Raw genomic sequence first — 26,236 nt, forward strand, 5'->3', positions numbered from 1 at the left:
ACGCCCCCAACTTCTTTAATTACCTTAAAAATGTGTGCTTTGAGGATGTGATGTCCCAGTTCAATTGTCTGCTGTCGGTTTAGTTTTCCCTCTTGGCGGGAAAACCAGAAGGCAAGTAATGTGTGACCACTCCTGCAAAGAGAGAGACTCATTTTAGGAAATTTAATGCTCCAACTCTCCTGTGGGTGGAGGACTATGCACGTCGAGCCATATCTCCAGTGAAACTCTGTCTTGTTCACCCAACTTCTTAGGGAAGGGCACCTGTTCCTGGGCAAGTAATGGTACTGAAAGGTTTCGAGCTTTTCCTGGTCCTTTACCCAAATCACATGTGTGAATATCACAAAATGTCACTTCTGGTTGGCTTACACCCTTCCCACACGCAGATGGCATTAAAGGATCCATTTTTATTTTCTGTCTCTGTCAACTCCTCTTATTTCACCCATGCTTTAAATGTCAGTGTTGCTTCCTCAGGATCTTGTTTTTGGTCCCAGTCTGTCCTCTGGATTAGCTCATCCATCCTCAGAGCCTTTGCCACTACCTAAACCCTGTTACCTTTCCTTCTATCTAGAAGTCTCAGCTTTAGCTCAATATACATCCAACTGCCTACTGGATTTCTCTACCTAGAGGCCCAATAGCACCTTAAACTCAATGTGTCCCAAACTGTACTAAAAACCTCGTCAAGGGAAGTCTTCTCTGATCAGCCTCTACCAAGCCTCTATTCTTTCTCTTTAGCTTTTTTTTTCTCCAGCTGAGAAGGGAGTACTCTCTCTGGTACATCATAGGCTGTTTATGCCTTTAGTACAGGATCTACCACACTGTTACAAGCTCTCTCCTCTACTAGACTGTAGGCTTCCTGATGGCAATCATTCCCAGCCCCCATCTGCTTGCCAACAAATCTCCAATCTGTTCATGAAACACAAAACCCTTCTCTCTGCCTCGGCACACTGTCTTATCTGCCCACGATGCTCAGAAATGCCACAGGCCTCTTGTAATCACACACTTGGTCTGAAGACCAAGCCAAGAGAGAGGCTAAGCTAAGAGAACTGTCAAAAAATAGAGCCTGGGCCCTAACTGTATAGCACCGGAAGCTGTCCTAATTTTGGACTCCTTGTTATATGAAGTGATAAATTTCTCTACTGCTTAATCCATTTGAGTTGATGTTTTCTATTTCTTTCAGCTTAAAGTGTCCTAATGATATACTCTTTCAAGTGTGAATGTATTAATATATGTGTATATATGTAAAGTATATGTATAAATACAGGGTTGTATATCTCTTTTTATTTACATTTACGACAGAAATCTTGAGTTGTTTATGCTCTCGAGTTGTTTAGTGCCAAACACTGTGTATGGTACATAAAAATTCTCAATAAAATTTTCACAAAGCAAGATTAGACATTAAACAAAGGACACCGGGTCACTTCTGGGCTCTGCCCTCTTACCACCCTGCTATAGTCTGTAGGAACTGTGCCACTGCAGAGTGACAAGCTGTCTCTCTGGCCCCCATCAGGTGAGCAGTCAGCAGAGTTCTGTGTGCCACTGATAACCCAGCTCTTTTACTCCTTTCACTTGGGAGTGTCACAAAGGAGGGAAATCAAACTGTGATCTCAGTTTCAAGCCCAATGAATTCATCAAACAGAAGGAAAAACAGCAAGTGAATTTTTTGTTGGTGATCTCTACTTGAGAGAAGGCCCAAACGTCTACTGGAAGATTTTCTCTCACAATTAACACTGGCTATGCTTCCAGGTTTAACATTTGAAGATGTCTAACACTGACGTCTGAAAAAATAAACAAGTCCTTCCTTTCTTCCTTTATAAATAAAGTTTCAGTAAAGAACCTAGAGAACAGAAGATGAGACAGCCCCCATCTTTCTTAGGTGGGGTTCCCTGGTGGTACAGATGGTAAAGAATCTGCTTGCAATGCAGGAGACCTGGGTTCAGTCCCTGGGTGGGGAAGATCCCCTGGAGAAGGGAAAGGCTACCCACTTAGGTGGGAATCATCCTATAAAGCTTTAAAAAGAAATTCTACCATGTTCTAACCTTGGCTTCATACAATTTCTGGATTCTAGTGGATACCAGGTCATCTTATTTGATTAGACAAGACTGACCATAAAGGAAAGAGAGCTACTTCATTGAGCGACTGTCTCAGACAACTGTATCCTGCATGGAGTCATCAGTGTCATCTGAAGGTGAAAGAGTGAAAGTGAAAGTCGCTCAGTCGTGTCCCACTCTTTGCAACCCCATGGACTATATAGTCCATGGAATTTTCCAGGTCAGAATACTGGAGTAGGTAGCCGTTCCCTTCTCCAGGGGATCTTCCCAACCCAGGGATCGAATCCAGGTCTCCCACATTGCAGGCAGATTCTTTACCAGTTGAGCCACCAGGGAAGCCCAAGAATACCGGAGTAGGTAGCCTATCCCTTCTCCAGGGGATCTTCCTGACCCAGGAATCAAACCGGGGTCTCCTGCATTGCAGGTGGATTCTTCACCAGCTGGGCCACCAGGGAAGCTCGTCACCTGAAGCTATGAGCCTGGAATTGTTTCGCACTCACAAAATCCAGAAATTGCTACTGAACGTTTACATAGCCCTTGAAAGCCCAATGTAGTTCATAGGCTATTTTAAGTTAATGAGAACCATATATAAAAGTGCCCTAACTTAAGTTCTCAAAATCCTATCCAGTTGTTAACAATGAAATGATTGCAGCCTCCCTGATGTAAGAATTATTTACTTTAAATGACTCATCTGACTGTCCACAGAGAAAAGAACTCCTGACACAGGCCTCTGATCCATCATTTATGCTTCAGGCCATTAAGGAGAATCCATGCCTATGAGGATTAAGGAAAAAGCTCAGGACAAGGACATGAACTGTCAAGTAGACACAGACCTGACTTTGCCCCAGTGCTTTCACCTAACTACCGTGACTAAGACACCCTGGGAAGATGCTTCTGCGTCTTTCCAGCATGCATTTCAGCCACCCACAGGACAGTGCTTGCTTTTGTTGTCATTGATTGAGCACCGAGGAGCAACAGCAAGCCACACAGGTCAAGGAAAAGATGGTGACAACTGCAGTTTCCTTCTTTTTGGATACAAGCTGTTGTATTATTCATGAAAGAATGATTCCGGTCAGTTCACTGGACTCAAAGCTTATGGTGTTGAGGACATGAAAGGTAAAACAGCAATTTCCGTTACATGCTGGCATTCCCATTCGTACCTTACTGTTCTGACAAACTACGATGCCACTGGCTAACCCAGGCTGAATGGGTCTATATGTGGGCTTGTCTACATTTACTTCTATTTTTCTTATTATCTGCTCACTCCTGAGCCCTATTCCTTTTGACTTCTAGCCTCACTATTCTCCTAAGATCACCAGCAGCCTCTTAATTGGTTTCCTTTTTGCCTTTGATCTTTTGTTTTTCCTTTTTCTTCTCCATCTAGCATTAGGTCTTATGGACTGTTTCCCTTGAAACTGTCTCTTCTCTTGACATCTAAGACACTACCCTGGCACTTTTCTTCCACTTTCCTTCAGTTACATAACTTCTTTGCTCTATTCCCCATTTACTCGTCTTTCAGAGGCAGCCCTCACCTCGACTCCCGGCTTCAGCTCTCACTGCAACGACCTCGCAGCACTGAGATTTACGCTGCTTCTCTAGCTGCCTGCAGATCCCCTCTACCTCCAAATGACCTGTCAAACGATGGCTGTTTGAAGTTGAAGATTTCCCTTAAAACCAAATCCCCTTAAGACTTATTTAAAAAAAAAAAACAAAAAACCTCCAGTTGCTCAGGCATAACACCAAGCGGTTGTTTTCTCCTCCCTGTACATCATCTATCATGGATAACTGCAAGAGCTTCACTCTTGCCACTGCCTCCTCCCTGGCTTTTACCAATATCTATCCAGCGGGAAACCTGATCAAATTTCTCCTCAAAATCCTTCAATGGCTCTATATTTCCTTCCATACATAATCTAAACTCTAAACTGTAAATCTAAACATGGTATTCAAAGCCTCCCCATAATCTGTCCCTTATCTGTTTCTTCACCTCCTAACCTTGTACTTCTAATTCCAGATGGAGTAAATTACAGAGCTTTGAACATGCTTTCCCTCTGCCTGTAATTCATCAGCAAACTACTTCCCAGTCTTCAAGCCTCAGTTCACAGCACCTCCTCTGTGCAGTCTCCTCTGGTCGCCCCCCCCGCACCCCGCGATGGGATCAGGGGTTCTTTCCTTTAGGCTCTGATGTACCTGGCGCACAGCTCCACCATCACATCAGTCTTCCTGGAGACTACTGAGGACAGAAGCTATGCTTTCTCACATATGTTCTCTGAGCTAACTAGAGTCCATACTTGCAGAATGAATGAATAACAGCCCCTTTTGTACAAATGTACATTTGGACACTACCTATGGTTTCCAAAATTACTACAGCACTTATTTAGATTCCCCTGTACACCTTTATTATGGGCACAGGCGTGGATATTACTAACGTGGTAGACTGACCGAGACTCAGCAAGACTGAAGAACAGACTCCAGCTCACCTGGCTAGGATATAAAGAGATGAGAATCCAAGGACTTCTGAAACCTTGTTCCACTGCCACTTTGATAAGATTAAAATGTAAAGAATAGTATGTTCATTTTTATAGTACACAATCTGAATTCTTACAATCAAAATTGCCAACTGTCAATTTTGACATTTTTCGATTAGCATTTTTGGGAGACAGCAGTTAAGAAATAGAGAGAGCCCTAGTCTATGTGACATTTTAAGTATGACTGAACACAACTGTGTTTCCCCCTGTAATTACAGATGATGGTGATAAAAACTGACTTTCATGTGAGCTCATATGTGGTTACAAAGACCAGTGGGCGGTAGCCACGGTGAGGGTAGAAGTATTAGGATTTCCATCTAGTTTATATAATGAGGTCACTTTTGTGATTCAGTCACCTGCAGACTCCTTACCTGCACTCACAATATTGCTTCCTTACCCCTGAGATAAAGCCAAATTCCAGTTCTGTTGCTTTCACGCTTTCAGCAGTGGACAAGCTCTCTAACCTCTTTGAAAGACAGTAACACCTCTCTCTCAGGACTGGGGTGGGAATTAAGTAAGGGATATTAGGTAAATGTATTTTATATTTCTTTTATATCCTCCGTAGTCACTAGCATAGCGCTAAACTAAAGGAATGAACAGCAATCACAGAAGACTTAAAACATGTAAGAGGATGACTGTGTGCTCAGAGTTTTAATGTGTACAGCACAGTGAAATGTGATACCCTATCCTTAACTCCAATCTTTGCCCTTCCACTAACCTCACTGTAACTTTACAGCCAGAGGGGAAGCCCATGGATAGGAGAAAATGATTGGGGATGGGTGCCATTCACAGTTAGCTGTGGAGGAAAACCTGGTATTGTCAATTCAGGCAGAGAATGGGGACAAGAACAGAGCTAACCAGATCCTAAGAAGTAAGGTAAAAGTTAAGCTAACAGGAGGAATATGAATTTCTCATGTCCATCAGAGATTTTCAGAAGGATATAAGCCTTACATTCAAGATAGATTTGCTTGGACATATTTTAGGAGAGAATCAATCACATGTCAGAGTTGAAGATTCCTTCCCCAGCATTCTCCTCTCTCCCAACAAAAGGCAGGGAAGGTTGTACCCAGCATAACACAGGGTAGATCCAATCTCAATTATAGCGGAAGGCTTCAGCAGCCCCTTGACACAGAATTATCAGAGACAAGTGATAGTCACCCTTGGACAACTACAGATGATAAGACAATGAGGAGCTGCTCTTACCTGATGCCCCAGTACCTCAAAGAATTCAGAGTTGTGGAGTCTCTCAGGCAACACTTTCTAAGGCAAGAATCAACATCCCTACCCTCCACCCATTTACTGGTTTGGAAGTTGCCTAACAGTTATTATACAACTGTTTTAGTTTTATACAACTATAAAATATACAGTGGTACTAAGTTTGTTTTTCTAAGATTTTCACTTAGCAACCCTGAGAGTTAGGGATCTTAAAGTCTCTACCTATAGTACTAACAAATGTACTCAAATATCTCCAGCATGGATGGGTCCTCCATTTTTCTTGTCAGAGTCACTTAACGTGTGGTCACAGATGTCATCAGCTCCTGGGAGGGCAAACTCAACATACAACACTTTAGCATTTCAGAGAAACAACACTTAAGTGTTCTGATATTCTTCTGTGTGGTGCTAGGATGTGATAAAGTGGAACAGGGACAGCCAGCTGGCAAGGAACTGTATACAATCTAAAGCCTGTCCTAGCTATCTTACAGTGTGGGCTGAAATGACATGAGCTGCTGTGGAATGTCTTTATATTATAGAGGTACATGTGGGAATTATTTAGGGAGACCTAGTGAGATTAGATTGGAGAAGGAAATGGCAACCCACTCCAGTGTTCTTGCCTGGAAAATCCCAGGGACGGGGGAGCCTGGTGGGCTGCCGTCTATGCGGTCGCACAGAGTCGGACACAACTGAAGCGATTTAGCAGCAGCAGCAGCAGTGAGATTAGAATTATGGGGCAGAGATGGATACCTGTCTACAAAAGGTCTGTGCTCCTGTCCACAGTCAAGGGTGGTTGGTGGGAAGCAGTTACTTTGCCAGGGACCTTGCGTTCACATTCAAGTGGGGTCAGGTGGCCGAGTTCTGGCTAATGGAACATAGGCAGAAATTATATTCATCACATCAGACCTAGTGCAGAAAAATCTTTATCTTTGATTTCACAATCTTATTACTTTCTTTTGCTTTTGTAACTGTAATATTACTCTTGTAAATTATTACTTGGCTCACCATTTTCTTCTAGTGTTTAAATATACCTATTCTGAAATGAACCTACTTATAAAACAGAAGATCCCCCAGAGGAGGGCATGGCAACCCACTCCAGTATTCTTGCCTGGAGAATCCCATGGAGAGTGGAGCCTGGTGGGTCCTTAGAGTAACAAAGAGTCGGACATGACTAAAGTGACTTAGCACGCATGCATGAAACAGACTCATGGACATGGAGAATATACTTGTGGTTGCCAGTGGGAAGAGGCTGGTGAACAGACGGAGTGGAAGGCTGGGGTTCAAAGATGCAAGCTAATGCACACAGAATGGATAAGCAACAAGGTCCTGCTGTTTAGCACAGGGAACTAACTGTTTAATATCCTACGACAAACCATAATGGAAAAGACTACAAAAATGAATGTATATTTATATGTAAAACCGAATCACTTGGCTGTATAGCAGAAATTAACACAATACTGTAAAACAATTATACTTCAGTTAAAAAAAAAAAGCACCCATTCTGTTTTCATGCACCCAGACTTTCTGCTTTATACTCTGAACTCTGGACGACCTTGTTAAATTACTATGGCTTCTACTGTCAGTTACTTGCTGGTAACTCCTCAGTCCATAACCTCATGCCTTCAACTTTCTCTTTTCCTCTTCTCCAAGGTCATATTTCTAAATACATTTGTGCATCCTCCCCTGGAGGCAATTCATTACAAACATGTCCAAAATAGGACTCACCTCTCTCTAGAAGCCTGTTCTTCTTCCTGCCTTCACTCACGCTAGAGTTCTTCCCCCATTCGGAATGCTCTATGTCGATCAGTAGCTTCACTATTTTCCATCCTCCAAGATAAGTTCTGAAATCATCTTTGATTCTTCCACCCTTACCTCCCATATACAAAAAAAAAGACCAGGTGCTTCTGAGTATCTCTAAAATGTCTACACAGCTCTCTGTTCTCACACTGTAGTCTTAGTATTTCTCAGCTAGACTATTGCTCTAGACCTGTAACTAGTTTCCCTGCCTGCAGTCTCTCCTTCAACCCATCTTCCATACACTACTTGTCAGAGCTATTTTGCACTTGATCAGACTTATCTGATCACTGTCTCTTCTTTTCTCAAAAATTATAGAGACTCCCCGTTATCTACAGAATAAACTGAGAAGTCCTAAACTTTTTAGACTTTTTTCCTAGTGACACTTCCTATCGTTCTCTGACTGCATGCCTTATTTTCTAGTTGTGGCTTCTCATAATTCCTCAAGGGCACTTAATAACTTCAACTTGCTTTTCCTCCTGCCATTCCGCTCTCTAGCCTCCCTAGAGTGTTCTCCTGCTCCTCTGCAGCTAAACGGGATCAACTCATCCTTCAAGGCTGAATTTGACTGTTACCTGCTCTGAAAAAGTATTTTCTCTCTTTAAAAAAAAATTTATTTATTTGGCTGCGTTGGGTCTTAGTTGCAGCATGTGGGATCTTCACTGCATTGTGCAGGACCTTTGGTTGCAGCTCTTGAACTCTCTAGTTGTGGTGCAGGCTCCAAGGCGCATGGGCTCAGAAGTTGCACTGCAGCATGTACGATCTTCGTTCTCGGAACAGTGACTGAATCCATGTCCCCTGCATTCCAAGGTGGATCTTAACCACTGGGCCATCAGGGTGGTCCCTGAAAAGTATTTTCTCTTTGTCTAGGTTACTATGGTACTTTGTACTGTGGCACTGTTATTGGTTGCTATGTAGCTGACCTTCCTTGGTAATGGCTTTAGTGTCAAGGGGTATGTTAATTACCTAAGTTTCTCTGGTGTATAGTACAGTCTTTGGTGTACAGTAAAGTTCAATAAATGTTTCATGAAAATAAATACCAAGTAAATGGGTTTGAGGAAGAGCAACACAAGGACGTCCAGATCCACTTTCTAATTCACTACTCAATTCAGTCTTGAATTTGTGGGCATCTCTGTTGCCACTGATCAACTGTGAAATGAATGTGACTATGACTCAAATATCGAGAACAGACTGACAATCCTGATTTTTTTCATCTCTCATCTTAAAAATTCTGCCTGCAGTTAAATCTGGGGGTTGATGCTTTACAGTCAGTCAGCCTGTTGCAAATGGCACCCACATCTTTACAAAAACACTTGCTTCCATTTTCAGCGTATTAGTTAGTAAGTGCCCGGCATGCTCTTTTTGTGGCTTTCTCATGGAACTGGAATACAAACTCCATTTCTAGTCAGCTTGTTTTGCTGTTTCATATTCAAGGTGGGAATGAAAGAGCTGATGGGAAGTAGGAGACTAGAAGTATGCCCAAGATGTACCTTTGTAGAAATGGGTGGAACGACATTCTTTCTTTTTAAACATAGAACTCAGATAGAAATCTGCTGCTTATTTTCTCCCCGTTGGCCTCACAGTTTCCTAATGTCCTTCTTTCCACTAAAGCAGCACGGGCCCTAGGAGGATGGACACTTCTCCGCCTCTCCTCTGCCAATGAAGTCTTCAGGCAGTTGGCAGGGCTTATAAGGCAGAAGAGTTATAACTTCATCAAACTGTCACAGTTTGAAATACCAACAATAGGCATAGGAAGATCAATCAGTTCTTTGTTCTCCACATTCCTCAGTTCTTTGTTTGTACCTCTAGTACAGCACTCTCTTAAATTATAGCTGGTTATAAACGTGTTTGTTAAAACCACTAACCTGTAAGTCCTGGCAGACAGATCTATCTTACTCATATGTGTATCCCCTGCAGTGCTTAACATAGAGCCTTGAATATATTACTTAATACATGTTCAGTGGATGTGTGCTGACAGGCATGTCTTTGTTTTCTCCTGATGCATGGTAACAGAATGAACAAGATGTATTCTATTGAACTGTCTGAAGAGTTTCTCAAATTTTTAAAATAAATAGAATTAGTAGCATGTGTATGGGGAAACAGTGGAAAAGTGGCCGACTTCATTTTTTTTTGGCTCCAAAATCACTGCAGATGGTGACTGCAGCCATGAAATTAAAAGATGCTTACTCCTTGGAAGGAAAGTTATGACCAACCTAGACAGCATATTAAAAAGCAGAGACATTACTTTGCCAACAAAGGTCCATCTAGTCAAGGCTATGGTTTTCCCAGTAGTCATGTATGGAGAGTTAGACTATAAAGAAAGCTGAGCATCGAAGAATGGATGCTTTTGAACTGTGGTGTTGGAGAAGACTCTTGAGAGTCTCTTGGACTGCAAGGAGATCCAGCCAGTTCATCCTAAAGGAAATCAGTCTTGGGTGTTCACTGGAAGGACTGATGTTGAAGTTGAAACTCCAGTACTTTGGCCACCTGATGTGAAGAGCTGACACATTTGAAAAGACCCTGATGCTGGGAAAGATCAAAGGTGGCAGGAGAAGGGGACGACAGAGGATGAGATGGTTGGATGGCATCACCGACTCAGTGGACATGAATCTGGGTAAACTGCAGGAGTTGGAGATGGACAGGGAAGCCTGGAGTGCTGCAGTCCATGGGGTTGCAAAGAGTCGGACATGACTGAGCTACTGAACTGAAGTGATCACTTCTTTGTTCGCTCATTAATTCACTGTTAAAATATTTACTGAGTGCTGACTGTGTGCCAGGAACTCTATCAATCATTAGGAAGACCAAGGTGAGTGTGATAGGAAGGTTCTTGTCCTCATGGAGCTCACTCACATTCTAGAAGGGAAAGTGGACAATAAACAAGTATTCACAGATAATACATTGATAAAAGATTAGAAAGAAAGAAGATTGCTATGACCAGTAAGGCCAGGAAGGACTTTCTTAGATAAGTGACATGAGGAAGTCTCAGGCGGTGGCTGTTAGGCTGAGACCAGAAGGAGTGAGAGATTATGCTGTGTGATGACAGAGGGAAAGCACACTCTAGACTGAGGGACCTGCTAAGTGCAAAGAGCCAGGAGTAGACAAGAGCTTAGCAAGTTCTAGGAACTGGCACATGACCATTTATGACCAGAATACTGAGACTAACAGGGAGAATGAATGAACTTCATTAGAGAGGTAGGCAGAAGGCATCTTTGTATAATAATACAGGGTTTTGAAGAATCTGGCTTTGATTTTACTCTAATCACAAAAATAAGCCTGAAGGAATTTTCAGGAGGAGGTTACATGGTCTGATTTGTATTTTTTAAGAATCACTTTGGGTGCTGGTGGAGAATGGAGTGAAAGGGAGACCAATTAAGACGCTAAACCAGTCCATGTGAGAGCCTAGGGTGCAGTCAGTAGAGGTGGAAATAAGTGGACACTTACAAGCAAAATTTGGGTCATAGAACCAACTGGATATGCTGATGGCCACAGTGAAAACATGTCTTACAGTTGTGGGTTCTTATGGTTGGGCAAACAGAAGGCTATTAGTGTTGATTTTACGAAATGTGGAGCTCCAGCTGCTTTTGAAAGTCTGGAGACAGCCAAGGAAGTTGCTCCAAACACAAAAAAACAAAGTGTGCTGTCATATCCCACTAAGCTGGCAGGAACTCCTGAATGCTGTGCCATGGATCTTGGTTTGACAATCTAGGAGAGCCTGTGGGATTCCCATCTTTTCATTCAGCCAGTGTTGCTTCAGAGACTCATTTAACAGGACAAATGAGCCTCTATTTCCTATTTTACTTTCAGTACCAGAAATCTCCCTTAAAATTTCTCTGCTCAACTACTTAGGTGAATTTGTGTTAACCAGTATTTGGTAGACTGGGCACATCCACTTAAAAAAAACTTATATATATATATAATTTAAATATATGAAGCAATATTATTTTTGTAACAAAATCAAATATTTTGTTACAAATCTATCAAAAAACAAGAGTACAAGTCTGTTCTGTGTTTTCATTAGCTGGCTCTTCTGCATGCCTGTCAAGGTCCTAAAATGATGCTTTTGCTCCATTTTATAAGCAGGACTACTTCTCCATATGTTTATTAACTTAGCAAACTTCACATGAGTTTTTATGACAGTAAAAATAAATAGCTCTCAGTTTTAAATTGGTTTAGAGAAGAATTTTGATTACCAACTTTTCCCAAACTTAATTTTGGACTTGTAAAAGGAAAAAAAAAATACATTATTGCTGCCCATCTTTGAAGATACGAGAGTTTTAACAATGGGAACAATTTACCTATTTGACTAATAGCTGTGGGTTCTATCACCTATGCTGAGAGAAACAAATCTGTAAAGTTTAAGGGCATGCGTGCCATGCCCATTATGCATGGGCAAACTGGACACATTCCAAGATATACATTAGGTTTCAGGCAGTATCCCCTTGCATTCTATTAAAAAGCCATGACTTGGGTCACTAGAATAATATAGTTATTCCATTATTATTTTGAGTTTTGAGTCTCAAATTTGTTCTTGAATCTCAAATTTGATTCTTGATCAAATTTATTCTTGATTCTAACAGGGAGTTAGAAACTGGTTTAAATAAGAGGAAAAATATTTACTGGCAAATCAGAAAAATTTCTGCAATTATTCGAGATCAATGAAAATCACAGTAAAATTATGATATCAGAAGGTCATTCTACTAAGGGTCATGTGCTAGGAAAAGGTGTTTGGTGTATCTCTCTTCTCTCTGCATTAACTCTTCCAAACTCTAAGGGCTGACTTAGCTCCACAAGCCTTTTTTTTTCTTCCCATGATCTATCACTTTGCTGAATTCATCCCTAAGGCTTTTAGAAAGCAGAGTCTGTCCACCTATTCAAGGGGTTATTGTGGCAGCCTGCGATGGCTCTGAGAAGTAGTCACCTCAAGTTTGTGTTTCCGTGAAAACGAAGGTTAAGGGTCACCCTGCCGGGAGGCTCCTATATGAATTAAAAAACCAAATAAATAAAACCACCACAATCCTCAACTCACCATTCTGTGGTCACTTCAGACTTAAGCATTCTACCAGAAGCCAGGCTGTACAAGTACCTAGCACAAATTAGTTGTCCTGTACAGGGAGAATGCCCTTTTATCCCTGCTCTTTGACAAGCTGCTTCTTCTCTGACACTCTGCTTTGTGATATGGATTTTAGAGCAACCAGTCTCCAATGTGTAATTTGCTGACCAACACAGTAAAAATAATTTTTTAAAATATTAAAGAACATTTATTGTAAGATTTCAGCTCTGGCCACAAAGAATCGAGTAAGTTCTCAACTATTCCTACAGGTACAGGTAGGACTTGAGTAGCCTTTTCCTCCTTCCTTCCAGTCTAAATTTGATTCTCTTGAGTTTGAGGAAATCAGGTCAGCCCAAAATAGGCTTTCAAATCAAACCTCATCAGGCTGCACAGCTCAATACTTGAGAAAGTTTACAATGTTTTAGTTGAACAGTTAAAAATAAGGCAGAAGAGTCTTCTAATTTCTATGTCAGAATGCTACATATACAAACAACAAAATGTTGATCTGAGAGCTGTTCCTTGGGAAGGGAAGGCTAAGAGAGAACAGAGAACAGAGATAACAGGATAGGAAACAGAGAAAAGAGTGGGGATTCATTCAAGCCTAGCCTAAAGCTATGTAGAAATACTAAGCAGTAACTGGACAGCACCACAAGGCTGGTGGCCCCCAACTGGGTACTCTGTCAACCTCACATCTCAACAATCAAAGTAATCAATAGGTTGGATTATAAAGGCTGGTGGTGGTTTAGTCATTAAGTCATGTCTGACTCTTGTGACCCCATGGACCGTAGCCTGCCAGGATGCTCTGTCCATGGGATTCTCCAGGCAAGAATACTGGAGTGGGTTGCCATTTCCTTCTCCAAGGGATCTTCCTGACCCAGGAATCGAACCCAGGTCTTGTGCACTGCAGGCAGATTCTTCACTGACTGAGCTATAAAGGTTGGTGACATCTCTCAAATGCCTTACTTAAAATGCACAAGTTGCTTTGAATGTTTTCTACTTCCCTTTCATTAGCATAATAGCAGAGATTAGTTTATTAGTGAATTAATCTGATAGCTCGGTGCCCAAGGGAATAACATACGGGACAGGTTGATTTCAGAGTATGACAGACTATGAGAGTGATGAACAGAGGGAAACAGAAGGCAGAACAAAGTGGTGCAGTCTGAGGCTTCTGAGTGCTGCAAAGGGCAAAGTTCTATATAGAGTGAAAATCTAAACTCTTTCAAGTTTTGATGTAGTAAAAGATTTTGCACTATAATTTGCTTACAGTTTGAGAAACATAAACGTGTATATATACAGATACTCTTACCCTATTACCAAGCCAAGAAAAGGCATCTATAACTCGTCTCTTTCTGTGCAGTCAGATGTGTATGCAACTTTAGGTCATTCTTTCCGGGATGTTAATTGTATGCCTGGATTCTGGGGCAACAGGCTGTCTGATATTTAAAATAAGGAAAACCTTATCTCAGCTGAAGCACTGACCTCCAGCTCTGCTACCTCCTCTTCCAGCACCATCCTAAGGTTACTGACTCTTCACTTAGCAGAAAGGATCGCCCTGGGTGGCCTACTTCTGATGAAAGTCAACTACTTTTTGGCATCAGTAGAATATTCTCATTTGTGACTAATTCCCTAATAAGGTCAACAAATTCAGGGTGAAGAAGTGAGTGTTGAAAGCCCAGGAAAATGGCCAGAAGAGATGTTCTGTAGCTTCTGAAAGTTCTCCTTATGCAGAGTTTGTCAGGCTTTGCACTACCTACTGTGATTTCAGAGGCACTGAGTTGGCCTTCCCTGGTCTACTGAAATGCTCCAGAGAGAAGCTGGAGAGAAAGTGGAGAACAGAGCGGGAACCAATGCACAGAAAGTAGAGGCTCGGGCCGCACAGGCAAACGCTGCCTGGAGGAGTCCTGCTAACCAGCCTCCCCACAATGGAAAGCAATTACAGCCCGTTTCTCTGAAAGGCCAGCCTGGGCTTTGCCACTGACAACAAATTCTTAGTGAATTTCCATCTCATTGACCCAGAGGGCCTCAAGGTCTGAGATCAACAACTTAGTAACAAAGCTGGTGCCAGACAGTGCTGCACAGAAGGCTGAATTACAACTGAGATGAAACATGTAAGGAAGCTTTTTTGATAACTCCTGGTCCTGTTTACTCTCTGCCATTGAGGGATATATGATGATCCCTCAGAAGTCTTGAGTGTTATTCAACCACCAGGGAATAGACTACACAGCATTTGAAGTTAGAAGTGTTTGCTCTTTTTGTCCCAGTGCATCAGCCTCTTGCCAAAAGATCCTAGTTAATAAACTATGTTGAGAAGGTAAGCCTGGAAAGCCATGATGTGGCTGCATAAATACCATCTTTTCTCCTTTAGGAGCCTGAGGGTTTTTATATATTGTAAGGATACTCTTAATTCAGGGTTAGCCTGGTTGCCTTGGACCTCAGTTTTCAATTCCCCGAGGTATTCCAGGATGAGAGAGCAGATCAGCCAGCAAAGTTCCTCTGGAAACTGACTTCAGTGTTTATTAGGCAATTCTAGATTGGTCTCTTTTTCTTAAACATGTCACTGCCAACTCTGTATTAACACGAGCAGCAGTACTAGCGGAATTTACAATAAAATCCTATTGGGAATCACATACAATTGATAGAGAACTCAGACCTAGTTGTTTTTTTTTTTTTTTTTAAATCTTGTGCCCCCAAATACTAATAGCAGAAGACTGTTGCAACCTATCCAATTAGCCACAGGGATTTAGTTAAAGGAAACCTGAAAGGTCTATTACTGCAGGTGAAACAGGAGGGAAGGGGGGCACGGCACAATCTTTGAAAGAAGACACAGCCTGAGGACATGACAAACTGATTAGAACCAAATGGGTCCAAGATGGCAGACAAGTCAACTTCCACTAGACCTTAATCCTCAGTACTGCCCACTGCAACACATCAGCAAGCTAAATGATAAAACGATAAAACCACAAGCACCGTGACAGTTCCAAGGCTGACCATCAGAGACCAAAAAGTGGGTGGAGGCCTAGTTCCTGGAAACCTCCACCCTTTCCTCCAAATAGTTGGAATGATCCTCCCACTCATTAGCCTAAGGAATTACCCAGCCCATAAAAACTAAACACACCACATTTTGAGGCCACTCTCGCCTTCTGAGGTGGCCCACACTGTCTGTGAAGTGTGTTGTTTTCTAAATAAATCCACTTCTTAACTATCACTTTGTCTCTCACTGAATTTGTTCTGTGATGAGACATCAAGAACCTGAGCTTCAAGTCCTGAAATCAAGTGTGTGATCTCAGTTGGAAGACTGGGTTTTGGCCATGTTCAAGTCCCGGCTTGTGGGTTCAAGTCCCAATCTGAGGTGTGCAGCTTCACAAAGAGAAGGGGAAGACAAAGAACATTCCCCAACCACTTTCTTTGTACTCTGTACAAGTCTAAGCATTATACTACATGACCTCACTTAATCCTCAACAGTTCTAGGAATTATTATTCCTTTTATGTAGGTAAGAAAACTGTCTCAGAAACATTATATAATTTTCCTAAGGTCACACAGTTCCTGGAAAAGGTAGGACTTATTAATTAAGCAGGTCATCTGACTCAAAAGTTCATGTTCTTTCCACTACAGAATGTTTCTTTAAAAAGTTTAACTCTTATGGAAGATAGCACAAAATCTGCCTGGCTTAATATCATCTCCAGAATCTGGAACTAAATTTCTAATGAGTTGGCAGGAAGTAGGCTGAGAAGTGTGCCCACAAGCACAGGTGTCTCTAACAAGGGTGAAGAACATGCCCCAGGAGTAACAATAAAACCCCAGAACAAAGGTGGTCAGCCTCTCTGATGAGTCACAGAAGTCACATGTGGCCTATCTTCTTTCTGAGCCAGAATAAGCTCTGCATTTGGCAGCTATGTTGCTGGTGTCTTCTTCGTTTCTAGGAAATCAAGACTACACCTGCTTCTGATAACATCAACTTATTACCGGAATAATTCTTTTCTTTGAAAGAATTATGTGTGTGTGGAGAAGTAGAAAGCACACCTCATTAGGATGCTAGAGATCTAGGTCCTACCCAAGAGTATGGGAAATAGTCTCATATGGAGTGTGGTTTGTAGAACTGAGAAAGATTCTTAAGTCACAGTCAAGCGCATCGGGAAAGAGTGCTGGGGTAAGTCAGTGACATCTGCCGTGGGTGTGGGGGTTGGGGGAGGAGTGGTACATATGACATGCTTGTCATTCCTCTTCTAAGCCCTCTTCCTTTCTCCTGCCTGTTACCTTTATGCTTTTTTGCAAGTGATTCAGCATTTTAAGGCCTTTATAGTAAACTGGGGATAATAACACTTAATTTATCTAAAGGTAGAGTGGCTAGATGAGCTGATCTCTTCGAGTCTTTTCCAGATACAAGGTTTAAGAGTCCATGATGCAGCATAAATCTTAGGACCAGCTTGGGCTCTAATGAGGTCATTTGCTGCTGACTTTAACAATGGCCTGGCTTTTAAACGGGCAATCACAATTTTAAAAGAATTTTGCTCTGAGTCAAAGAGGTGAACAGTGTATCAAATCTTTCTGAAAAGCACCAGGAAGTTTGTTGAAAAGTTAATTTATAGCCTGTGATCCCTACAGGGGATTTCTCTGAAAGCGGAATCAGAGAAAATTATTTAGAAAAATACAGGAATGCAGGGAGCATCCTAAACATCTCTGCAGATTTTGGGTCTTACGGAAGTAAAATTGTGACAAAACAAGTTAACATCATCATAGCCTTATGTTAAGAAGAAACAGAGGTGATGTCTCCTTTATGTGAAATGTTCTATGAAGACCACTTCTCACTGCTTCCAATACCCATGTTCCATGCAGTAAATACAAAACAGGCTCACAACTGCTTATTACTGATCTACGGCTTACCTGGGATCACAGAGAAATTTGGTTTTCTCGCCTTCTTCTCTCCAGATAAGCCACTCTCGAAAAGAAGGGTGTGCAAACATACGAGTCATGTCTCTGCGCTTGATTAGGAACATTGAGAGGTTCTCCATCCTCTGCTGGAAGTCCTCCCACTCGAGCGTGCCTTCAATGCTGCCGGCGTTGATGGCTTGGAAGATGTGCTCATCAGTCAGTGGGTGGAGAGACGCCACTGCCACGTTCAGGAGAGGCATCACCCGGTCAAAGGAAGACTGGGTTGGGAACTTCATATTGCACTGGAGTAAATACACCTCAGAGAGCGAAACAGGAACTACTTTGTAGCTAGAGCTCTTTAACACTAGGTAGCCTTTCTCTATGAGGTCAAATGTGAGTTTCAGGTACAGATAGGACCCTTGGCTGAGGGTCTTGAGATGAGAACTGAGTTTGCCAAATGTAGTATTGTCCATTTTGCCATTAAGAGAAATGTTATTCTGGATCTCTGAGCTGCTATGTATCCGGTGCAGGATGTAGGCCTGCAGGTCCTGGTCTATGGCTTCATTCTCTTCTAGTCGATCCAAAAAAATCCTATGGAAAGGCAGCAGCTTGGTAATTTCCTAAAACAGATGGAGAGAGACAGACAGAGAGATAGAAAGAGCTTCAGTTTCCCCTAACTCTTGTGATAAACTGCAAGGTCCATGAATTTCTTCTTAACTTCTGAGTGGCCAAAGAAAAGAGGGAAATATGATGACGTATTAGTGTCTAAGGATTAAAACATTATTAGTTGCCTAAAAGGGACACAACTTTCCCTAAAATTGAGACTTAAAATAACTTTTATGAGTCTTCATAAAGGGTATTTTAGGAGCGACTGAATGGTCAATATTCTAAATAACACTCCTAAAATAGAAAATAGAATGCCAAAAGACTCAAAGAATGTCATATGGAATTTGACTTTCTATCCCTCATTATTTTTTAAAATTATTTTAAATTTTATTTTTAATTGGAGGATAACTGCTTTACAATGTTGTGTTGGTTTCTGCCATACAACAATGTGAATCAGCCATAAATATAAAATGACTTTATTTTAATTGGGGTCTTTTGGAGATGCCTCAGTCCAAAGGAAAAAATCTTTTAACAGTGGGAAGCCTGGCACCCTGGTGATCTGCTTGGAATTATATTGGGGGAAGGTGACAGGGCTTTGGGGTGACTCTCTTGCTCTGGAATCCATCTTTTCTTATCTGCTTATATACTCTGCTCCTGTAAATATCCATTCCCTCTCCTGCAGCAATTTCTTCTTCTCTCCTGCTTCTCCTGGATCACACAGACAGGGGACTCCATATTCCTCCCTCTAACTACTGTATCTTTGATCCCATGTTTAGCAAAACGTTAACAGAAAACTTTTCTCTGCTTACTGTCTTTCATTCCTCCCTCCCCATTCTCCCCTCCATTTGCTGCCGTCAGGCTTCAATCTCATCACTTCGCTGGAATGGTCCTTGTTAAGATGATCAGTCATCTGCATCTTCCCAAACAATGGAGGTTCACTTCTCTTCCTCCTCAACCTCTCAGCAGTCTCTGACACAGGCGATCAGGTCTTGCTTCTCAAGTCCCTTCCTGCAGCTTGCTTCCATAACACATTCCCCTTTCCTCTCAGCACACTGGCCATTCCTTCTCAGCCTCCTCTGCTGGGTTCTGTCTCATCTCTCAGTCCACCCAGGGCTCCTGTCTCCATTCTTCCTCTTATCTGGCTACCTTCACTCCCTAGAATAGCTGGATCCCATGGTTCTAAATATAGTCTATACATGAATGATGCCTGATTTTATATCCCCAGCTTGGTCATTTCTCCTGGGCTCTCTTCTTATATCTCCACTGACTCAACATTGCCACTTGGATGTTTCATAGACAAACTTACTGTGACCAAATCAGAACTACAAAAACTCCCCCCCACCACAAACCTTCCCATGTTGATAAACAGTATCACCACTGACCCTACCATCAAATAGTAGGAATTATCTAGATCTTTTCCTCAAACCAGCCTCTACTCAACTGCTCACCAAAATCCCACAATTCATCCTTGAACCTCCTCTCTTGCTTACATCTACATCCAGCCCATCATCTTCTTCAAAATATACTCCAAACATGACCACTTCACAGGATCTCCACTGAGAAGGAACTATCTAGATCTTTTCCTCAAACCAGCATCTACCCAATTGCTCACCAAAACCCCACAATTCATCCTTGAACCTCTTCTCTTGCTTACATCCACATCCAGCCCATCACCATCTTCTCAAAATATAGTCCAAATATGACCACTTCAAAGGATCTCCGCTGTTTCCACTCTAGTCTAAGCCATCACCTTTCACCTATACTTCTGCTTCCATTCTTGATCCCCTACATTATCTATATAGCCAGGAGCCAAAGAAATCTTTTAAAAAGGTAAATCAGATTTCATCATATTACAAGGCTCCTTGGAGAGGCCTTTCCTATCTGTTCTATGTAAAATAACTGTCATCCCCATTTATCTCTTCACTGTTATATCTGTCTTCATAGCACTGACACTCCCTAAATTTTAACATATGCTAATTTGTCTCATTATGTGTGTTCCTCACTAGAAAATAAGCTTTATGAGGGCAGGGATATTGTCCATCTTGCTCACTGTCCTATTCTCAGCTGTTAGAAATAAGCTTTTACACTTGATATACTTAACAAATGTTTGTGGAAATAATGAATGATCAATTATGAGGGTTCATTTTGAAAGATCTGTGAATTATTTCATTGTCAGAGCTAAATAAAAATAATTTTTAAAAGTTACTGGTTAATTTAGATACTTAAAATAATTGTAATATATAGTGGAACTATATGCAACCTTGTTCTGTATTTTCCAAGTCTCCTGTAAATGCATTATCATACTTTCATAATTTAAAAACTAAAAAAGAAAGAGAAAAAAAGGTTATGAGTTGCTGGCCTTGATTTATGAAGACACCGACTTTTCAACTTTGTGAATATAGTATTTTTCCTGTTCTTTGGCACAGCTGAAAAGTTAGTCATCTGGTCTACCAAGTCATACTTAAAACATCTTTTGAGATTGCACATGGCATAATGTAAAAATATAAGCAAAGATATTATCTCCTAAGTGTATATTTAGTAAATCTAGTCAGACTGTGTTCCTGGAAGTTTATTTTATTCACCCTTCATCTTTTAACAATCAAGCTACTGACCAATAATGGTGGATTACATAACTTAGTTACAAAGATGCATTTATGTTGATTCATTTTAATTTAACTCAAATTACTTTGAGATCTTAATAATGAACATCTGCAAGTTGATGGTCAGGATTAGAAGTACAGTTTCTGATCAAGGAAGGCAGATTGACCTTAACTGGTCAAGCTATAGGAAAAATACTAAGTGCCTGAGAGAGGGAAAAAGAAGGGCATTGAGGCTATTTTCTGTATGTTAACTACTGATATAGGGTGTTGCATCCAAATAGTGGGATGGATGTATAACATGTGAGATTTTATTTATTTTTAATTTTTATTATATTTAAAAAATTTATTTATTTGTCTGTGCTAGGTCTTAGTTCCATCACTCGGGATCTCCACCCTCTGCTGCAGCACATGAGCTCTTTAGTTATGGCAGGTGAACTCTTAGTTGCAGCATATGGGAACTAATTCCCAGACTAGGGGATTGAACCTGGGCCCCCATGAATTGGGAAGGTGGAGTCTTAGCCACTGGACCACCAGGGAAATCCCAATGCGAGATTTTAATGTTCATCAAAAGAAGCTATGGTTTGGGGAAAAAAAGTTGAGAAACCCTGTTTCAAACCAAATGTGAATATGTAAAGAATGGAAAATATCAACTCAGGTATACTGTGAATAGTAGAGAAGGTGGAGTCATTTCATTTATCCTTTAGCCCATGTGTCTACAGATTCAGTTCCAACATTCCTAGTCATTCTTCCAGGCCATAAAGTGATCAGTGAGTAAACAGAGAAGGGAATTTAAAAAAATTATCTCCCAGGGGTAGTAAATTTAATATAAAGCCTGAATAGTGCCAATATTTCTTAGAAAAAGGTATATACAGAAGAAAATCCATTTTCATGCTATGAAAGTTGAGAAACAGAAGGAAGAACTAGGAAATCTGACTCTACACTGTACACTGAACTGGATTTTTCCTGGCATTAAATGATAGAAAATATAAAACAAAAGTCAAACTGTAAACGTGTTAGAGGATCTATCTGCTTTGCTATCCTCAGGACAAAGCCTAGAAAAATGGACTTTCTTTCATGCTATTTTGAGGGACACTTTATTAAAACTTACCCAGAGCAATGGGAATGGGAATTTGAGCTAAGACAGTCAAATACTGAAAATGGTCTCTCTAGACTGTACCACTTACTCTCAAAATATTCTCTTCAGGAATTACTCTTGCTAATGCTCTAAAACATGGCAGAGATTTAGAAAAGCTCACTACTAAGGGTACAAGGACCTAAACTTTTCAGTTTAAGCACTCTCCAAGGGAAATAATTTATGGGTCCAAAAGGAAACAAAACATATACCTGTAAACTGGTCCTAACTGTTACAATTAGCTTGAGCCAGGAAGGAAATTTTCCAATCATTTTACTCAGAAATGATACAATTGTATCACCATAATCCGGTTTGTGAAATTCTGCTTCATTTAATCCATCAATTAAGATGATGAAATCTTCATCTGGAATTTTTCTCTCTGAGATAGAAAGAAACAAATTACTAAACAATTACCAAGGAGATAAGTGAGCTCTTTTTGGGTCTTTGATCACGTATCTATTTGGGAGGAAAAATTTAAAAAGGTCTCTGGTGTTTAGTGAATGCTCAGCACACATAATTTATTATAAAGACATGGAATAATTCATTTAGTGAGTTCATTTTGTTTTTCACCAGGTACAGATACATTTGTCACATAAATAATCTATAAAGCACATGTATCATCCTCAACATTTCTCCCATGTTATCAGCTGTGAGGCAGCCTGAGCATTGCATGTATGAGAATCTGCACATGTAAATTCATTTTTCTCACACACTTGAAAAAGCTGGAAAAGAATGTTTTTTCCACCCCTTCTGACAGTCTTAAAAGAGAACAATATCACATGTTCCTCTGGGAACTGCCAAAAATAAACAGATAAATAAAAAGTTTAACCTGAAGTCTAAAGCAGTATATAGGACTGTATGTGAATATGCAGTGGGATGGAAAAGATGAAGGAACAGAGAAAAGGAATCCCAGCCAATAGACAGACCTACAGTAGGCAGGTTGGATTCTGAGATTTTACAGAACTAGCAGCTTCCTAGACTACATCCGAAGCAGCTTCAATGAGACCAGACCCTCACGTGATTTTCCCAGGGGAGGAGTCAGGTAGGAAAGCCAAATATCTTCCACTTTTGTTTCCTTTTCCCTCCTGGATTCTATATTATCCTAATTGACAAAATCAGTTTATCTTTAGGGCTGGACTGTAGAAGAAGGCTTGTGTGAGATTTCAGGCTTCTACTCCCATGAAATGCTTACTGATTCTCAAACAATATTGAACAATAAGAGATTTAAAAATCTCCAGGCTGAATGAACACTGTAGTATAAATGAACTGCAAAGAACAAGTAAAAGTTCCTAGTTAGCAGGACCTTTACAGGTTCTAAGGCAGAAGGCTTCCTGAGAAATCTGTATGCAGGTCAAGAAGCAACAGTTAGAACTGGACATGGAACAACAGACTGGTTCCAAATTGGGAAAGGAGTACATCAAGGCTGTATACTGTCACCCTGTTTATTTAACTTATATACAGAGTACATCACACAAAATGGTGGGCTGGATGAAGCACAAGCTGGAATCAAGACTGCTGGGAGAAATATCAATAACCTCAGATAGGCAGATGACACCACCCTTATGGCAGAAAGTGAAGAACTAAAGAGCCTCTTGATGAAAGTGAAAGAGGAGAGCGAAAAAGCTGGCTTAAAACTGAACATTCAGAAAACAAAGATCATGGCATCCAGTCCCATCACTTCATGGCAAATAGATGGGGAAACAATGGAAACAGTGAGAGACTTTATTTTTGGGGGCTCCAAAATCACTGCAGATGGTGACTGCAGCCATGAAATTAAAAAACGCTTGCTCCTTGGAAGAAAAGCTATGACCAACCTAGACAGCATATGAAAAAGCAGAGACACTACTTTGCTAACAAAAGTCCATCTAGTCAAAGCTATGGTTTTTCCAGTAGTCATGTATGGATGTGAGAGCTGAACTATAAAGAGAGCTCGGCACTGAAGAATTGATGCTTTTGAACTGTGGTGTTGGAGAAGACTCCTTGGACTGCCAGAAGATCCAACCAGTCCATCCTAAAGGAAATCAGTCCTGAATATTCATTGGAAGGACTGATGCTGAAGCTGAAACTCCAATACTTTGGCCACCTGATGCAAAGAGCTGACTCACTGGAAAAGACCCTGATGCTGGGAAAGATTGAAGGCGGGAGGAGAAGGGGACGACAGAGGATGCAATGGTTGGATGGCATCACCGACTTGATGGACATGAGTTTGAGTAAGCTCAGGGAGTTGGTGATGGACAGGGAAGGCTGGCGTGCTACAGTCCATGGGGTTGCAAAGAGTCAGACATGACTGAGTGACTGAACTGAACTTACAGGTTCTGAGAAAGAGGAAAGCATGGGGGAAGAAAGAGAGAAGTCACTGGGATGCCTGAAGCAAGAAACATGTGAGGAAGAAAAAGAAGGTGAAGCTGGGGACAGAAGGAAGTCTGTGGACTTCGGTACCACCTTGGTTCTGTTAGCCTTTGAAAGAGTCAAAACCAATCAAACCTCTCTATATTTTTGTTTCAAATTGTATGCAGATTTTTTGCATGATTAATACAACTTTATATTTCCCCTCTAAAGAACTAGCTTTACATAAAGAAATTTAATTTCAATAGCTTAAGTACTAAAAATCAGTTCTCAAATTATGAAGAGTTCAAGTATTACTTTCGTCTGGTGACTTTAGGAAGAGAAATGATGGATTTCAGCTCTATTAACAATGATTATTAATGAAATGTCATTCTAGATGATGTAGAGCTAAGAAAATACATTATTCCTTTAGGGAGGAAAAAGAATTTATAAAGGAAGAGAGAGGAGCTGCTTGGAACGAATTGGAATTTACCCACCAAATGGGAGGTCCTTAAGTTCTTGGTTTTGAGGACCTTGGCTCCTTTAAGCAAAACCATGTCTTTATTGCATTCTGCTTGGCAGATACATTACAGCTGTCCTTGGTGAGTGAGCACCATCACCAGCCCCACCCGGCGGGGTGCTGGAGCCATCCTGTGTGGTTCAGGAGAATCCACTGAAATATTTTCAGGAGTTGGTTGTTAAGCAACTGGTAGCTTCAAACTACCAGTCCAAGTGGGACTATTTATTTATACAATTTGTTGTTGTTTAGTTGCTAACTCTTAGCGACTAACTCTAACTCTTAACTGCAAATGTTACAAGCCCTCCTTCCTACAGCTGGTTGTTAAAATTTACAAGCATACCACTGTCTCCACCACTTCAGTCAGACCTCCTTTAACTTCACCCAGGCTCCGTTGTAAGAAAGCCATGATCGTCAACTGGAGAAAAAGGCTGATGATAATGCACGCATATGTTGAAATTTTCTTTGGTAAAATATTTCAAGCATCAAGATCAAGAACATGCTCTAAATTATCATCTGAACATTTTAATGAATGAAATAACTCAAACGCTAATACAATTAAATTTTCATTTCCATAAATTCCCAGTAGACTATAATATTCATCCAAAGAGTAGACAATATATCATTTCTTTTTTAAAAAATGTGACTCACTTAAACCTAAAATATTTCATTTTCTTTTGCTAAATGATGAGGTCTCTCAATTATAAATTTAAGAAGTGAGACCTTAGTGATCTTTTGACTTTGCCTTTCAAATGCAACCAGCCTTACAAGAATGCTTGCTCATTTCAAACTTTGTATATTTAAATACATACTCTGGCTCAGTAGCTTTTAAAAGATTTTATCAACGAAAATTTTAAAAAAATTGGGGATCAACGAAGGATCTGCTTCATAATTTGCCATTTAAGAACATGTACAGTATAACTACTACCGTTATTTCATAGAATAAAAAATATTTTATATTATCTAACTTTTACATATAAGTCTATGCAAAACCACATCTGTGTTTTACATCCACACAAATTCTAGGCTGTTTCTATTTTCTTATTTTGTCATGGACTAATGAAAACTTTAAACGGACTGATGCTTAGGAGCCACTGTTCTGGCTGACAAGTCCCTGGAAAGGTCTCTGAAGCCTGTTAACCCTTGTTTTAAATTCCCTGTACATATGTATTCACCAGGGATGCCCCACTGCCCTCACTTACGTATATGCTTAATAAATACTTGGAACTGTCTTCCTTAGTAGTCCTGTTCTAAGATTCTCTCCAGATACCTGAGAGAAACAAGAATTAAAGAGACTGCAAGAGAAGAGGGGACAGCTAGTACCAAAGGCAAAACTGGATCCTAGTGCATGAGATTCTATTGTATTAATATTAGTGGTGTATTATATAGGGATTCTCAAAAATGAAAAGAAGGCTCACATAAGACAACATTTTTTGTTCAAAAAGCTGCACTTTACATCCACTTCCTTTTAGTTGTGATAACAAACAAGTATCACCTTTCATTTCATCTTGATGGCCAAAGCAAAAGTTCATCAAGAAACTCTGAAACATTTCCATT

At 40.7% G+C, this 26,236-nt stretch overlaps 1 protein-coding gene across 1 annotated transcript in view; it reads right to left on the bottom strand.

The window, feature by feature from the left end:
* TANC2 (tetratricopeptide repeat, ankyrin repeat and coiled-coil containing 2) overlaps positions 1-26,236 on the bottom strand; it is a 361,965-nt gene that overhangs the window by 40,172 nt on the left and 295,557 nt on the right. Inside the window, exons 13-15 of the mRNA XM_040245030.1 lie at positions 22,050-22,216; positions 17,512-18,119; positions 24-132 (exon numbers count right to left, since the gene is read on the bottom strand). Coding sequence (XP_040100964.1) covers positions 24-132; positions 17,512-18,119; positions 22,050-22,216 — 884 coding nt within the window. The remainder of the gene's footprint in view (positions 1-23; positions 133-17,511; positions 18,120-22,049; positions 22,217-26,236) is intronic.

This window comes from Oryx dammah, unplaced genomic scaffold (genome assembly GCF_014754425.2).
Source record: "Oryx dammah isolate SB20612 unplaced genomic scaffold, SCBI_Odam_1.1 HiC_scaffold_8, whole genome shotgun sequence".
Taxonomy (NCBI): domain Eukaryota; kingdom Metazoa; phylum Chordata; class Mammalia; order Artiodactyla; family Bovidae; genus Oryx; species Oryx dammah.